Raw genomic sequence first — 16,624 nt, 5'->3', positions numbered from 1 at the left:
GCATAACATCATTGGTAATGTCTAAATCTATGGTATGGCTATAACGCAATTATCAAAGCAATGTCATATTCAACTGGTTGAGTAATGCAGCCATACTATAACAGCTAAAAGTTAAATAGCAAGAAAAAAAGCAGTTAAAAGTGTTATCAAAAAAAGAGTAAATGACTTACATTTCTCGAGATTCCTGCTGATCTGTAAAGAGGAATACAAAAATAGCGCTCACTATTAATACCATTTCCATCACCGTGTAAGAAAAAATGTAGGCAATGTTATGTACACATTTGCTACCTTTGCTACAGGAAGAAAATAAGTCATTGGACAGAGAACTACGATCACGATGAATTAAGACTAATATCTAAAGATACTCTGCTACAAGGGACAAGCACGCTGATGAGCAGTAACATGGGGTATGCGTTGCGTTCCTTTCTAATACCTAACATAGAGCTAAATGACAGACAAAATAGTAAACGTCTAGCAACATGTTTCTGGTCTGAAAAAAAAAAACACAAAAAAAACATGAACAAATAAACAGTTAGTGGGGGAGAAGAGGGGCACAATATTACCTCTTCCTCAGCCTCTTGGTCTGAATCAGATTCCTTTGGGGTGCAAGAAGCAGCAAGAAGCAGAAAGAGACAGATGGACAAATAGAGAAAGGTAGAGGAGGGGGAGGGAAAAAAAGAGAACGGGCAAAGCCATGTTACCATAGCGACAGACTTGAAGGTTTGTGGCCAATCAATGTTGTTTTGGGAAGGGTGTCACCGTCAGAGTAAACTTGAAAGACCTCTCAAAGGAGAAGGGATTCATGTTATACTTTAAGACAGCTACCAGCACTCACATATGGTAATGCTTGTTGCTTATAGTAAATCAATCAGAGTTAAAAGGTGTAAAAATTATTTTGAGAATATAAACCCCAATTAAAATTTGAAGGAAGATAGCATGCTGTGAGCATGTCACGAGTGCAGATTATTTTGCATGTTAGTATGCAAGCAACACACTGTTAAGAAGGTATTAACTTCTTTGGGACTGGGGGGCAGTATTGAGTAGCTTGGATAAAAAGGTGCCCAGAGTAAACTGCCTGCTGCTCAGTCCTTAAAACTAGAAAATGCATGTAATTAGTAGATTTGGATAAAAAACACTCTGAAGTTTCTAAAACTGTTTGAATGATGTATGTGATTATAACAGAACTCATATGGCAGGCAAAAACCGGAGAAAAAAATCCAACCAGGAAGTGGGAAATCTGAGGTTTGTAGTTTTTCAAGTCATTGCCTATCGAATATACAGTGTCTATTGGGTCATATTGCACTTCCTAAGGCAAACTAGATGTCAACAGTCTTTAGAACCTTGTTTGGTGCTTCTACTGTGAAGGAGGGGGGAATGGGAGCTGAATGAGTCAGAGGTCTGCCAGAGTGGCATGAGCTGATCACACGTGTTCACGTGAGAGCGACCTGCGTTCCATCGCATTTCTACAGACAAAGGAATTCTCCGGTTGAAACATTATTGAAGATTTATGTTAAAAACATCCTAAAAATTGATTCTATACTTCATTTGACATGTTTCTACGAACTGTGATATGACTTTTCGTCTGAACTTTCGCCTGGACCTACCCGCGCGTCGTGAGTTTGGATTGTGTACTAAACGCGCAAACAAAAAGGAGGTATTTGGACATAAATTATGGACTTTATCGAACAAATCAAACATTTATTGTGGAACTGGGATTCCTGGGAGTGCATTCTGATGAAGATCATCAAAGGTAAGTGAATATTTATAATGCTATTTCTGACTTCTGTTGACTCCACAACATGGCAGATATCTGTATGGCTTGTTTTGTTGTCTGAGCACTGTACTCAGATTATTGCATGGTGTGCTTTTTCGTTAAAGCTTTTTAAAAATCTGACACAGCGGTTGCATTAAGGAGAAGTGGATCTAAAATTCCATGCATAACACTTGTATCTTTTAGCAATGTTTATTATGAGTATTTCTGTAAATTGATGTCGCTCTCTGCAAAATCACCGGATGTTTTGGTACTACTGAATGTAACGCGCTAATGTAAACTGAGATTTTTGGATATAAATATGAACTTTATCGAACAAAACACAATACATGTATTGTGTAACATGAAGTCCTATGAGTGTCATCTGATGAAGATCATCAAAGGTTAGTGATTCATTTTATCTCTATTTCTGCTTTTTGTGACTCCTCTCTTTGGCTGGAAAAATTGCTGTTTTTCTGTGACTAGGTCCTGACCTAACATAATCGTTTGGTGTGCTTTCGTCGTAAAGCCTTTTTGAAATCGGACACTGTGGCTGGATTTACAACAAGTTTATCTTTAAAATGGTGTGAAATACTTGTATGTCTGAGGACTTTTAATTATGGGATTTCTGTTGTTTTGAATTTGGCGCCCTGCACTTTCACTGGCTGTTGTTGAGGTGGGACGCTACCATCCCGAATATCCCAGAGAGGTTAATGTACCTGTGGGAAATGCTAGTTAAGGACTTGAATACTCAGTTATTCTTGAATACACAAGTCAATCTATTTTAAATAAGTCAGCAATGACGAACACTCAGGCATGCAATGGGAACTGCTGGTGTGCTATACAGGAACCAGATTTTTTCCTGGTCAGGTCACATGATCAGAAACAATTCCAGGTACTAGGTGTATCCTAGGCTGTGTGTTTAGGTGGCGGTAATGTTACAGTGTTCTTACCTTTGAGTAGGATGGTAGTGTGATGTTCAGGTTGCATATGGCGTTGTGGGCCAGACTTCTATAAGACCTGGGTTCTTTCATAAAGGACAGACGGCCACACGGATCCTGAGTGTTGTCTCGGATCTGTGGAATCATCGGCATCATTATCGTCAGTCAGTCAATCAATCAATTAACATACAGTTTACGATACATGGCTAGTTTGTAATACAGTAAATGATACAGAAGTGTGTATGAATGCTGGCCCAGTAATACTCACCTTGATGAAGAGTGCCAGCCTGTTCTCTTTGAAGGCAAAGAAGCTGAAGAGATGGTGCTGGCCACTCTTGGTGAGAGGGACCAGATTGCCAAAGCAGTCTGCATAGATGGGTTTGCCCTCCAGGACCTGAAGAGAATAGAAACATACCAAACCCATCCCTGTTAGTAATCTACGGTGTGATCTACTAAGCCTTCACACTTTACTGGCAGTTTACTACATCTTTCACTGGAGAATACAATATTTTTAGAAGGGAATACCACATAAAGATAGAGCTTAAAGGTACATCCCTCCGAGCCCTTGACCACACCTCTACCATGACACCCACCTCTACGTCTCTGCTCCTGGCCACCTCTGTGAAGTTCTCCTGTTGCTCGAGGGTCTTGTCCATCTTGTCGTCAGTCATACAGAAGCAGCGGAGGCGCGCTTCAATGGGGTCGTGGGTCTTGGCGAAGATGACGAACTTGGCCATGTACGGAACACAGATGATCTCCCTGTAGACCGAGCTGGAGAAGTTTACTGACTCCTGCACCTGCCGACAGTCTATCAGCCAGAACCTGGCCGATACGTTGGTTGTGAAGGAGACACAGTCGTTGATGAACGTTAGGGGCGTGGTTCCTGTAATGTCCTCCCATTGGGCTGGTGTCGTTCCACCTTTGAAGAAGAATACAATTGAAAAATGTTAGAAGGTTAGCTACAGACATGGTTTGTGTGTGTCCCTGCAGTGTGTGTGTGAGTGTGTGTGTACAGTTTGTATGTATGTATGTATGTATGTACTGTGGTTCCTCCTTTAAAAGTTGCATCATACTGCAGAACACCTTGCGGGCTGCTGCAGCATTCTATGGCACGTTATTTCATTGGCAGTCATTTTTTACGTTAATGCAAGTTAGTGCTAGTTTAACCACCAGAGGGCAACTTTGAGAAGCGTTTGATAGTCTCCCATATTGGCATTACTAGAGAATTCAAAACCTTTCTTGTAATAACATAGTACATGGGATTGATTTTAAGAAATTTGGCTTAATTCATTTGATTAATATTATGGTGTTTCTATTCCAAGAAAAACAAAAAACAGGATTCTAAATTAATATCTAAGGGGCATTTTTTGTTAGGGCAAACCTGATCTGTGAGAATATCTAAGGGGCTTTTATATAATTCTAAATTAATTAATGAATTAATAATAATCGCTTTGTTTAAAAAGTATCGATATTTTGGAAATTTTGTTTTCACTTAACCTAGAGTGATTGAGAAAAAAGCAATTCTTGAGCATGGGGTGAGACATTCTCACTAATTTGTAAATAAAGCCAGTTTGTTATTTAGAATGATTAATTTCTGGAGAAACCTAACTTGATTATTTAGCAGACATCACTTGCTTATATTCAGTCAACACATATATCTGAAGAATATCATGGAATATAACTGAACATTTTTGTTTCTCCATGTTTGTCTCAGAGCAGCGCGAAACGGTGTTGAAATAGACGTCCACATTAATATATATATCGATATTTTTTACATTATTTTGTTTAAAAAACAACAACAGTGAGCGATTGTAATCTGAATAACTGTCACGAACATTACCGAAGGTGGCTCCCCTTCTTGTTCGGGTGGCGCTCGGCGGTCGTCGTCGCCGGTCTACTAGCTGCCACCGATCCTTTGTTCTGTGTTCGTTTGGTTTTGTCTAATTGGTTTCACCTGTTCATTGTTTGGTTGTTAGGGTGGGGTTATTTAAGTTCGTTTAGCCCGCTTCTGTTTGTGCGGGCTTGTTCTTCTGTATTTGTGAGAGTGGTTAGTGTTTTGCTGGGTTTTCTCGCTGTCCTAGTATTTCACATAAGGGTACTATTTTGTTTTATAGTTACACCTGTGTTGGGTATACTATTTTGTTCCTGTGATTTTTTGGACATTAAAGCGTGTTTTTTCCCCGCATCCTTTGCTCTCTGCGCCTGACTCCACACCCATTCACTCATTGAGAATTACAATAAAGGCCCAAAAAATATTTATAAAGGCCAAAATATAGCCCTGCTAATAGCCATAATAACGCTGCTCCATGTGACCATGTGTTTGAAAGAGTATTTTCCAGTAAGCAACAATTTGTTTGCCTTCATTAGACAACTTTGTTCCAATATTTCTGTAATTCAGTGATATTTATTCCCGTAGTAATTCGTTATGGATCCATAACTAAATCAATATCTGCATTTTGAAAGAGGATTTTTATCATTATTTTATTAACGAAAGCATAAAGATGCTGACGAAGAAATACAGTACTGTACAGTATATGCTTTTACATTTGGATAATTAAGCATTTAAAACATTTTGAAGATATAAGCCTGTGCAGTCTGACAAGTAAACATAGCCTACAATACATACTGTAGTAAACATGGGAAAGTGCCTAATTCCTTACATAAGGGAGAGCAGGCCATGTCCAGACTTTCTCAGTGACGGGCAAGCGGGAGACTGGGGTTCAATTCCCCGACTGGGAGGAAGGAGTAAGAGTGATGTCTTCACTATTATTCTACAATGTAGAAAATAGTAAAAAATAAAGAAATTCTGGAATGAGTAGGTGTGTCCAAACTTTTGATTGGTACTTGCTTAATTAATTTGATTAATATTATGGTGTTTTTATTCCAAGAAAAACGAAAAACCATCTGGGTTTCCGTTAGGATGGAGTGGAAAATTTGGCGCTGTACAATGTGACGGTCGGGAGTACAGCACTGGACTATTTAGCTGAAGAATCCCCATGTCGTGCGGACAGGGAATGCGTGAGACTGGGTTTCAATATCCCGACGGGGAGAAAGGAGTAGGCTGTCTGTAAGGGATCTCGTCCTCCTCTTCTGAGCAGGAGTAGCGAGAAGGTTCGGAGGACCAAAACGCAGCGTTGTAAGTGTCCATAATTGAATTAAGCAAAATGAACACTGAACAAAAACAATAAACAACAAACAAACAGTCCCGTTTTGTGAATGACAAAACACTAAACAGGAAATAAACACCCACAAAACCCAGGTGGAAAAAGGCTACCTAAGTATGATTCTCAATCAGAGACAACTAATGACACCTGCCTCTGATTGAGAACCATACTAGGCCGAACACAAAAACCAACATAGAAAAACAAACATAGACTGCCCACCCCAACTCACGCCCTGACCATACTAAAACAAATAATAAAATAACAGAACTATGGTCAGAACGTGACACTGTCCTTGAAAATAAAATAATTTGTTCTTAACTGACTGGCCTAGTTAAATAAAAGTTACACTAAGAGCATAACATTTCTGCACCCTTCTTTTTTTATTCTAGTCTAACCAATACCCAAACAGAGATTAAGTCAAAATAAAAATCTCATTGATTTATCAAGACCAGTCCCCATGCTTGTCTCAGAGCAGCGCGAAACGGTGCTGAAATAGTTGTAGGCTTTTGCTTCAAATCCTATTGCTTCTATAACTTCAATATGCTCTTTAAATAAAAAAGACCTAAAGCACTTTTAACAGCACATTACTCAACACTAGTGAGACTCATGTCACCTACGGTAGGCCTACAGTATATTGAAAAATATGACGTGACTCGCCGCCAATAATTACATATAAAGGATTGTAGGATTCTAAATTAAAACCAAAAGCCACTTCATGGCAACAATTTGTTTGCCTTCATTAGACAACTTTGTTCCAATATTTCTGTAATTCACTGATATTTATTCACATAGTAATTGGTTATGGATCCATAACTAAATAAACATCAGCATTTTGAATGAGTATTTTTATAATTATTTTATTAACGAAAACATAAAGATGTTGATGAAGAAATACTATACTGCGGTTTTGAGTTAGAAATGCAACACTTCCGAATACTAAAGCATTGAATACATTGCAGGTAGGGTGATGGTCACACCTACAGTAGCCAGGCTATAAAGAGTCCATTGTCCTGCTAATCAGGCTAGAAGTGTTTGAAAACATGTTTTCAAAATGCCACCAGCTGTCCATCACTACGGTAAATAACGACACAGCATCTTGTTTACATCTTGTTACATTCTTTATTGTAACCACAATGTCACAAATAATTTGTATCTACCTTTCCAATTACTTTTAGAGTTTGAGATTAATGTGATTAATATTATGGTGTTTCTACTCCAAGGAAAATGAAAAACCCTCTGGGTTTCCGTTAGGATGGAATGGAAAATTTGGCGCTGTACAACGTCACGGTTGGGAGTACAGTACTGGGCTATTTAGCTAAAGAATCCAGTGTCCTGCGGGAGACCGGGGTTCAATTCCCCAACAGGGAGGAAGGAGAAGGCTGTCCTTGTAAATAAGAATTTGTTCTTATCTGACTGGCCTAGTTAAATAAAGGTTACAGAGCATAACATTTCTGTACCCTTATTTTTTTATTCTAGTCTAACCAATACCAAAACAGAGATCACGTTAAAATAAACAACTCTAGGGCCTCCCGGGTGGCGCAGTGGTTAAGGGCGCTGTACTGCAGCGCTAGCTACACCACCAGAGACTCTGGGTTTGTGCCCAGGCTCTGTCGTAACCGGCCGCGACCGGGAGATCCGTGGGGCGACGCACAATTGGCCTTGCGTCGTCCGGGTTAGGGAGGGTTTGGCCTGTAGGGAAAACCTTGTCTCATCGCGCACCAGTGACTCCTGTGGCGGGCCGGGCGCAGTGCGCGCTAACCAAGGTTGCCAGGTGCACAGTGTTTCCTCCGACACATTGGTGCGGCTGGCTTCCGGGTTGGATGGCGCTGTGTTAAGAAGCAGTGCGGCTTGGTTGGGTTGTGTATCGGAGGATGCATGACTTTCAACTTTTGTCTCTCCCGAGCCCGTACGGGAGTTGTAACATTTCTAGAACTTTCTAGAACTTTGAAAGTTTCTTCAAGTGCAGTCGCAAAAACCCTCAAGTGCTATGATGAAACTGGACCACCACAGGAAATGAATACCCAGAGTTACCTATGCTGTGGAGGATAAGTTCATTAGAGTTACCAGCCTCAGAAATTGTATTCCAAATAAATGCTTCACAGAGTTCAAGTAACAGACACATCTCAACATCAAGTGTTCAGAGGAGACTGCGTGAATCAGGCCTTCATGGTTGAATTGCTGCAAAGAAACCACTATGAAAGGACACCAATAAGAAGAAAAGACTTGCTTGAGCCAAGCAATGGACATTAGAACGGTGGAAATCTGTCCTTTGGTCTGATGAGTCCAAATTAGAAATTTTTGGTTCCAACCGCCGTGTTTTTGTGAGACGCAGAGTAGGTGAACGGATGAATTCTGCATGTGTGGTTCCCATTGTGAAGCATGGAGGAGGAGGTGTGATGGTGTGGGGGTGCTTTTCTGGTGACTCTCTGTTATTTATTTAGAATTCAAGGCACAGTAAACCAGCATGGCTTCCACAGCATTAGGCAGCGATACGCCATCCCATCTGGATTGCGCTTAGTGGGACTATGATTTGTTTTTCAACAGGACAATGACCCAACACACCTCCAGGCTGTGTAAGAGCTATTTGACCAAGAAGGAGAGTGATGGAGTGCTGCATAAGATGACCTGGCCACCACAATCACCCGACCTCAACCCAATTGAGATGGTTTGGGATGAGTTGGACCGCAGAGTGAAGGAAAAGAAGCCAACAAATGCTCAGCATATGTGGAAGCTCCTTCAAGACTGTTGAAAAGCATTCCAGGTGGAGCTGGTTGAGAGAATGCCAAGAGTGTGCAAAGCAGTCATCAAGGCAAAGGGTGGCTACTTTGAAGAATCTAAAATCTAAAATCTATTTTGATTTGTTGAACAATTTTTTGGTTGCTACATGATTCCATACGTGCTATTTCATAGTTTTGATGTCTTCACTATTATTCTATAGTGTAGAAAATAGTCAAAAGAAAGAAAAACCCTTGAATGAGTAGCTGTCCAAACATTTGATTGGTTCTGTATATATCTGTGTATATGTGTGTGTGCGTTGAATCCACCCTTCTCTCTAACCTGTGATACTACAGAGCAGGCGCAGGGTGGGCTGGTCCCCTCCGAAGCCGTTGACCACTGGGTCAGTGTTACTCTTGGGGATGGGGATGGTCATAGTTATGGGTTTATGGAACTTCCTCCTCCGGGGCTCCAGGGTCACGATGGGGCTGAATGTAGCCTTGTTCCCCAGGAGCTTCTTCACCACGTCCACGTTCATTGGCTGAGCCTGGAGATGACAGGTAATGGCTTTAGAAGTAGACCGACATTAGAGATACCTTGGATCGGCTTTGGCGTTAAAAAAATGGATTATGACGTTGATAAAACATGATGACAGTGTAGTAATCATAAAATACTCAACGTATGTAACTTTTGCTCCATTAAAGCTCTGCCTCAGAATCAAGCAACATGCCATTCTTTTTGATTATAACTTCTCCTGACTGCCGCTCATGCCATAGGGCCCCATTAATTGGGAATCGAGAACATTTAACAGACACTCAAATGAAATGGTGTTTTCACTCTCTGAAGAGAATATTTGAAGTAAATGACCTGTAGTCCCACTTTGATCCTCTTGGTGAGGGCTCCCTCTGGGAAGACTGCCTGGACCGTAGGCACCACCGTGCTGCTGAGGATGCCCCCGTCTGGACCGATCAGGTTACTGTCCTGTTTGACCCGGGACACCACCGCAAAGTACTGGGGGAAGTCCCTGGTGATGATGCGGCAGATACGCTTCTTCTCCAGCTCCTCTGGAGGGTCCAGTTCTGGAGAGGAGGACAGAAGGACCGGCGGTTCATTTGACTTTGATTCAGACTATGGCTCTGTTGAAATACTTTGACGATGATTTCTTCCTTCCTCCCCCCCTTGGAGTAATCACTGCTCAGGACTGGGTCGGTGTAGTCCTCGCTTTCACCTATCCAGACATTTTAGATCAGGGAATACTCCACGAAAGGGAGGCGGGAGGGAATGCTTCTCCAAAGTATTTGAGCAGGGCCTCTTGGCAATGGCCTCTAGCGATGACGATCACTAAGTGTTGTCTCGCGTTGAGGACATCACACTCACCCTCGTCCATGCCGTTGAGGATCTGGTTGAGCTCCTCCTCGGTGTGTTCACAGTGGTGCTCCTTCCAGCTCTCTCCTGTCTCACTCCTCATGATCACCAGCTCCCTCTCCTTCCCCCTCAGGGCAGCGAAGTGAGGGATCTCCACGACTACAGGCCTGCGACCAGGGACAGGGAGCACGGTGAGTGCGTGTGTTTGTGGGTGGAGATGGGGGGGGGGGGGGGCTATGTATGTAGGTGGGTGTGTGTAAGCAACCACATTTCTAACGACTCACCTGATGAGCATAGTACAGTGTCAACTACAAATGCTTATGGGACAGTCATGCTAAACATCCACCAAGATACCAAATGAACCAATAAAACCATGAGGTTGAACAGGCAGACAGACAGCACTAAACATAGAAAGCCAAGCACAAGGTAAGGAGCCGAAAAGTAACTAGGAACAAAACAAACATACAATGGAGTGTCTGGGATGCTACGACAGAGAGCACAAGTGGGGCAAGAAACCAGGGCCCAGTTTCCCGATAGCGATGGAACTTAAGCTTACAAGTGTTTTAACGATGCATCTTTCCTACAACGGCCGAAAACATAACATGCGTATCCCAAAACACCACGGTCGCTAAGTGCGTCGTTGGAGCATGTGCCGGTACTGATAGGATCGAAAGAAAGGAGGCGCTGCTCTCGGATCAGCTTTCTCCATTTAAATCTTACCTTAACATGATCATTATTTCACAAAACTGATGACGGATCAGCTACTAGAGAGATATTACCACCTACGGCCGCAAATATTGAGGCGGCTTATGCAAATGCTTTACCCCCAAAAAAATGCACTAAATCGCAGGTTTCGCAACGCCATTGCGCCCATGTTAGGCTACACATCGGGACAAATTACAGACAGCAGCCTACTAGTAGCAAAATAGAAGTAAATTGATTGAAGATACTGTATTTATATTTTAAGGAAGTCATCTCAGTTTTCATTTGAAGGCGTGTTTTCATACGTCACGTTGTTTGTATCAATTGCAAAAACATTGTTCAACTTTTTGTAACTTTTCTGAAGTTACCGGCGGTCAGTGAGACGGATAAACCATGCGATTCTAAAGACACACTTAGCTGTTCTAAGAGTGGTTTGAGCCAGGCGTCAAGTGCAAACGTCAATAACGCTGGTTTTGGGATTTAACGACGCTCCTACGAAGGTTAACAATGCTCCCAACGATGAACCTTTGGGGAACCTGGCCCAGCACGACACTAGCACACATAGCATTACAGGTGAGGCCACAGACACAACATATCACAGAGAGTCGAAACATAAAAGGAGGAGGCTATAAAATGGAACCAGTAGCATCCATGGATTGTTTCATATGTTTTGTTGTCCCCTACCCAAGGAATTTTGTCCCGGGTGGCCCGAGCTGCAGGATGCGGCTAACGAGGCTCTCACCCTCGTTAAGAGGGGGTGGGGCAGTGGGAAGGTGCAGTTTACTGTGAGACCAACCGTCCGTTAGCAGCAGTGGGGGGGGGGGAGAGAGAGCGGAAGTAGTCAGAATAATGGGTGACTAGTTGGGTTTTGTGAAAGCCTTTTGGCTGAGTGGAGTGGAGGCCGTCATCAGGACATCATGGTAAATACATCGGGCTTTAAATACACAGAGCTTTCAAAGTGGAAGTTATAATACACTTCACCATCAGGGGGCAGTAATATATTATCGGTAGACAGCCACTCTTAGTGGCAACCGACATATCAAATCAATCATGGAGCAATGTTCTTTCGCAGTTTTCTGCTTCCTTGCAGAGTTTTTTGTTTCCATGTGTCTTATAGAAACAGTTAGCTTCCTAAAAAAATAAATGGTTGAGTTACAGCTAGAATGCGGTTTAAAAATAAAAAAAGCAGGGCCCCTGCCACTGGGAAGAAGCAAAGAGCATAGACCGTTTTAGTAAGGCAGAGGCAGGGTGAAATGAATCAGAGAAAAGGAAGAGGGGCAGCAACATTCTCAGGTTTTGATTCATACAGTAGTGTCTTTTGACGCACGCTGTCGCTGTCGCTTTCCCTCGTAGCGTTCTCACCTCACTCACTCTTGAGTCTTGGACTCTCACAACATAGATCATAATCTCTGACATCTCATCGTTCTCTGTCATTCTCCCTCTCTGACATCATGCCCCTCTATACAACTTCCTCTCCCTCCCTCCCTTCCTCCCTCCCTCCCTCGCATATTTTCTTACCCGAGGAACTGGGCTCCGACGGGCCCCACCTCGATCAGCCTGCTGGCCAGGCCCTCTCCTTCCACCATGGGGGGCATGGTGGCCAGGCGGTGCCTCTTCACCAGGCGGCAGGTCACCCGCGTGGGCGCGCTGCACTTCCGCGGCGGGATAATGATGCGCAGGCCGTTGTGACGGCAACCCCGCATGGCTCCTCCCCTGGCATCCACCATGAAGCTAACCAGGAAGCTGTTACGGGAATGGGCGGGGGGCAGATGTGATGTTTACAAAATGAAGAGAAAGATATTTTTAAGCATTGTGACAAATACAGTATATCTTTGTGCTTCCCTTTACACAGATAACCTACATAACTTTCAGTATAATAAAACAATTTGGGGGTGAAAATATACAGACAAATATGAATCCATGTTAAAACACACAAACATAAGAATGACGGTTTCACTGCATACCTACATGCACAAACACCAGACTGTGAGTGAGAGGTGAATGGGTGTGACACCACATACTCTTACGGCTAATGCGAAGGAGCTGCAAACGCACTTCACCGGTGACACCAGTATGTTATGGTAAATCAAACAAACTGTTAAAAAAACACTCCAACACGCAGACGGAACAATACAGCACAACGGCAAACATGGAGACGGGTTATATCAAACACAAAACACAAGGGGCCTGGTTTCAATCGGATCAAGAGTTAACCGGCGAAATCCCACTGATGTTTTGGCAGTGTCACGAAGCAACACCCCATCCCACACTCGCGTTCGAATTCCAGAATGAGAAAAAATATAGGCTGCGTAAAAATAATGACACTCTATTTGAAAAACATTCAACTGAATAATGAGGATTGTAATCAGCCTAATTGAGGTGAAGATTACATCGCACATTCCAGCATTCAAACTTGTTAAAAAGGCTGCATGGGGATTTCTCTTTAACGCAACTCTGTGCAGCCAACGGCAATGTCCACTTCAGGTAGGCTATAATGCCACGAGCCGCTTGTGGACTTGACGACGCAGGACCACCTAAAGCTCTGACACCACCAAAACAACCGCTATACGGATGTTGGCTGAAGCAGATCTGATTGAACAGAGCCCTAGCCCTTGCAGTTGTGAATCGACCAAACACAATTAAACAACAAACAAAATGGCCGCCATGAGGTCAACGGGATTCAACCGAGATGGACACAATGGCTGACCTATGATGATGAGGCAATGTGTGTGACTCTTTGATGCAGCACTAGGAGCAAATTGTGTCCCTTACAAAGAGGCCTGTGTAAAAATGTATATAAAAGTTGACAAATGTCCAAGTGATCAAAAGCTAAAACGGGGGAATAGTGCAACATTGGAAACATCTGTTAGTAGTGCTGCACTCACAAGACAGGCATTTGTGAAACAACAACACAAACAAACACATCTCTCTAGAAGGAGAGCACACTGTGAACGAGAGGAGGGGGAGTGAGAAGAGGAGGATGAAGAGGAGGAAACCAAGGTGCAGTAGATCACCTGCTGTCGCCATGATCATGGCACGGAGAGGAATGGCTGAAAGCAGAACAGAGACCCCATGAGAGAGAGAGAGAGAGAGAGAGAGAGAGAGAGAGAGAGAGAGAGAGAGAGAGAGAGAGAGAGAGAGAGAGCTGGATATAACTAAAGAAATATACAGTGCATTCAGAAAGTATTCAGACCCCGTGACTTTTTCTACATTTTGTTACGTTACAGCCATATTCTAAAATTGATTAAATTGTTTTTCCCCCCTCATCAATCTACACACAATAACCCCATAATGACACATTTATAAAATGAAATAAAAATGAAATATCACATTTACATAAGTACTCATTACTTTGTTGAAGCACCTTTGGCAGCGATTACAGCCTCGAATCTTCTTGGGTATGAGGCTACAAGCTTGGCACACCTGTATTTGGGGAGTTTCTCCCATGCTTCTCTGCAAGTTCTGTCAGGTTGGATGGGGAGCGTCGCTGCACAGCTATTTTCCGGTCTCTCCAGAGATGTTTGATCGGGTTCAAGTCCAGGCTCTGGCTGCGCCACTCAACAACATACAGAGGCTTGTGCCAAAGCCACTCCTGCATTGTCTTGAATGTGTGCTTAGGATCGTTGTCCTGTTGGAAGTAGAACCTTCGCCCCAGTCTGAGGTACTTAGGGCTCTGGAGCAGGTTTTTATCAAGGATCTCTCTGTACTTTGCTCCGTTCATCTTTCCCTCAATTCTTACTAGTCTCCCAGGCCCTGCTGCTGAAAAACACCTCCACAGCATGATGCTGCAACCACCATTATTCACCGTAGGGATGGTGCAAGGTTTCCTCCAGACGTGACGCTTGGCAATGAGGCCAAATAGTTCAACCTTGGTTTCATCAGACCATGGAATCTTGTTTCTCTTGGTCTGAGAGTCCTTTATGTGCCTTTTGCTAAACTCCAAGCAGGCTGTCATGTGCCTTGTACTGAGGACTGGCTTCCTTCTGGCCACTCTACCATAAAGGCCTGATTGGTGGAGTGCTGCAGAGATGGTTGTCTTTTTGGAAGGTTCACCCATCTCCACAGAGGAACTCTGGAGCTCTGTCAGAGTGACCATCGGGTATTTGGTCACCTCCATGACCAAGACCCTTCTCCCCCGATAGCTCAGTTTGGCCGGGAGGACAGCTCTCTGAAGAGTCTTGGTGCTTCCAAACTTCTTCCATTTAAGAATGATGAAGGCCACAGTGTTCTTGGGAACCTTCAATCCTGCAGACCTTTTTTGGTAGCCTTCCCCAGATTTGGGCCTCAACACAATTGTGTCTCAGAGCTCTATGGACAATTCCTTCGACCTCATAGCTTGGTTTTTGCTCTGACATGCACTGTCAACTGGGGGACCTTATATAGATAGACAGGTGTGTGCCTGTCCAAATCATGTCCAATCAATAGAATTTATCACAAGTGGACTCCAATCAAGTTGTAGAAACATCTCAAGGATGATAAAAGGAAACAGGATGCACCTGAACTAAATTTCGAGTCTCATAACAAAAGGGTCTGAATACTTATGTAAATAAAGTATTTGTCTTTTTAATCTTTTATACATTTGCAAAAATTGAAAAAAAAACTGTTTTTGCTTTGTCATTATGAGGCATTGTGTGTAGATTGAGGAGGACTTTAAAAAACATGTTTTAATCCATTTTAGAATAAGGCTGTAACGTAACAAATTGTGGAAAAAGTCAAGGGGTCTGAATACTTTCCGAAGGCACCGTAGATAGAAAGATAGGGATATAAAATAAAACGTTTCTAGGGCTGAAAGAGAAGAAAATAAACCATACTCCTCATCCCTGTGGACCAGAATAATCAGTGCCTTTGGACAACGATCAATGTTTCAAATTGTTTTGTCGTACTGCTTGTCCTAAACCAGTACTTCGAGACACTCTCAGTAGCCTTACATTACCGATTCAGGACTTGTGTCATTATAACTAAGAGGGGGATTATCTTCCGTCATTGTTACCAATTAGCATGGCAGAGAGAGTTAAACTAGAGGATGACAGCGGATCTTCATATCACAATGCATTAGACTAATATGTCTATAATGAGCGCTAACATTATTTGTTACTGCTCTCTGTAGTGTTATCCCCCAAAAGCCGCTTAACAGATGGGCCTCGGAGTAGGACTACAAAAGATTGTGATTCTGTTCGCAGAACAAAAATAAATAATACATGAGTTGCCTGGACCCCCCCCCCCCCCCATTGCTCTCGTGCCTGTTGAACAGGGCTGAACGCATTCGGCTCAAGGGGAAAACCTGCATTCAGGATGGGTTCGACCAGATAACTGTTGCAGCTTTTGTACCAAAATTAGTTTTTGTTTTTTTTATAAAAAATGTGATAGTTAAAGCCCAACCCTTCTGTGTACTCGCTGTGCCCGTTGTACCTACCCAGAGTGGATGGGGCTGGAGGACAGTGCCACATTGTCCAGATTTTCTGTGCCCCAGCTCAGACGATACGAGTCCTTTTCATTTTCCCTGGCAAGAGACGATACCTGGCAGCCAACAAAGAGCCACTTGTTAAGGACATGCCACAGCCAACAGTCATTTACACACACACACACAAACATTGCACGTCAACTTTATTTTACTTAAAAAAAATAAAAAATAAAAATTGAGTAGGGACAGACGCAATAACATTGACACATTGCAATTTACAACTGTTAAGATGCATTGCACCATAACACGTTAGCGCTACTTTACGGTACCCGTCTCTAGATAGACGGCAACGTTCATCTCAACTCAAACTTACACTTTGAATGATCTACAGTCAAATAAAGTACATTTCTAAGAGCACTCTCTTACATTCCGATACAGGAGTTAGTCAATGTCAAGACATTACGACCCTATGAATCAAAGTCATATATTTTCTGTATTGAGCAGAGCAACTGCTTTCAGCAATGCATAGCATGCACAATATGTTTCAATATATGATTAAGTCTCAAGGCCTGGTTCATCCCTTTAC

At 42.8% G+C, this 16,624-nt stretch overlaps 1 protein-coding gene across 6 annotated transcripts in view; it reads right to left on the bottom strand.

Moving 5' to 3' along the window:
- The window catches only part of LOC139416201 (ankyrin-2-like), a 120,943-nt gene that overhangs the window by 33,287 nt on the left and 71,032 nt on the right, over nucleotides 1-16,624 (bottom strand). For 2 of the 6 annotated variants that reach the window (XM_071164591.1, XM_071164593.1), the window contains exons 25-34: nucleotides 16,051-16,154; nucleotides 13,652-13,687; nucleotides 12,156-12,380; nucleotides 9,948-10,102; nucleotides 9,438-9,649; nucleotides 8,913-9,117; nucleotides 3,285-3,610; nucleotides 2,960-3,085; nucleotides 2,704-2,826; nucleotides 171-192 (exon numbers count right to left, since the gene is read on the bottom strand). In XM_071164591.1, coding sequence (XP_071020692.1) covers nucleotides 171-192; nucleotides 2,704-2,826; nucleotides 2,960-3,085; nucleotides 3,285-3,610; nucleotides 8,913-9,117; nucleotides 9,438-9,649; nucleotides 9,948-10,102; nucleotides 12,156-12,380; nucleotides 13,652-13,687; nucleotides 16,051-16,154 — 1,534 coding nt within the window. Of the gene's footprint in view, nucleotides 1-170; nucleotides 193-563; nucleotides 597-2,703; nucleotides 2,827-2,959; nucleotides 3,086-3,284; nucleotides 3,611-8,912; nucleotides 9,118-9,437; nucleotides 9,650-9,947; nucleotides 10,103-11,321; nucleotides 11,421-12,155; nucleotides 12,381-13,651; nucleotides 13,688-16,050; nucleotides 16,155-16,624 lie in introns of all 6 variants that reach the window. The other 4 variants (XM_071164594.1, XM_071164589.1, XM_071164590.1 and 1 more) reach the window with 4 other exon arrangements.

The sequence above is a fragment of the Oncorhynchus clarkii genome, chromosome 9 (genome assembly GCF_045791955.1).
Source record: "Oncorhynchus clarkii lewisi isolate Uvic-CL-2024 chromosome 9, UVic_Ocla_1.0, whole genome shotgun sequence".
Lineage (NCBI taxonomy): Eukaryota > Metazoa > Chordata > Actinopteri > Salmoniformes > Salmonidae > Oncorhynchus > Oncorhynchus clarkii.
The sequence above is the reverse complement of the archived record's forward strand: the minus strand, read 5'-3'. Positions and strand labels throughout refer to the sequence as shown.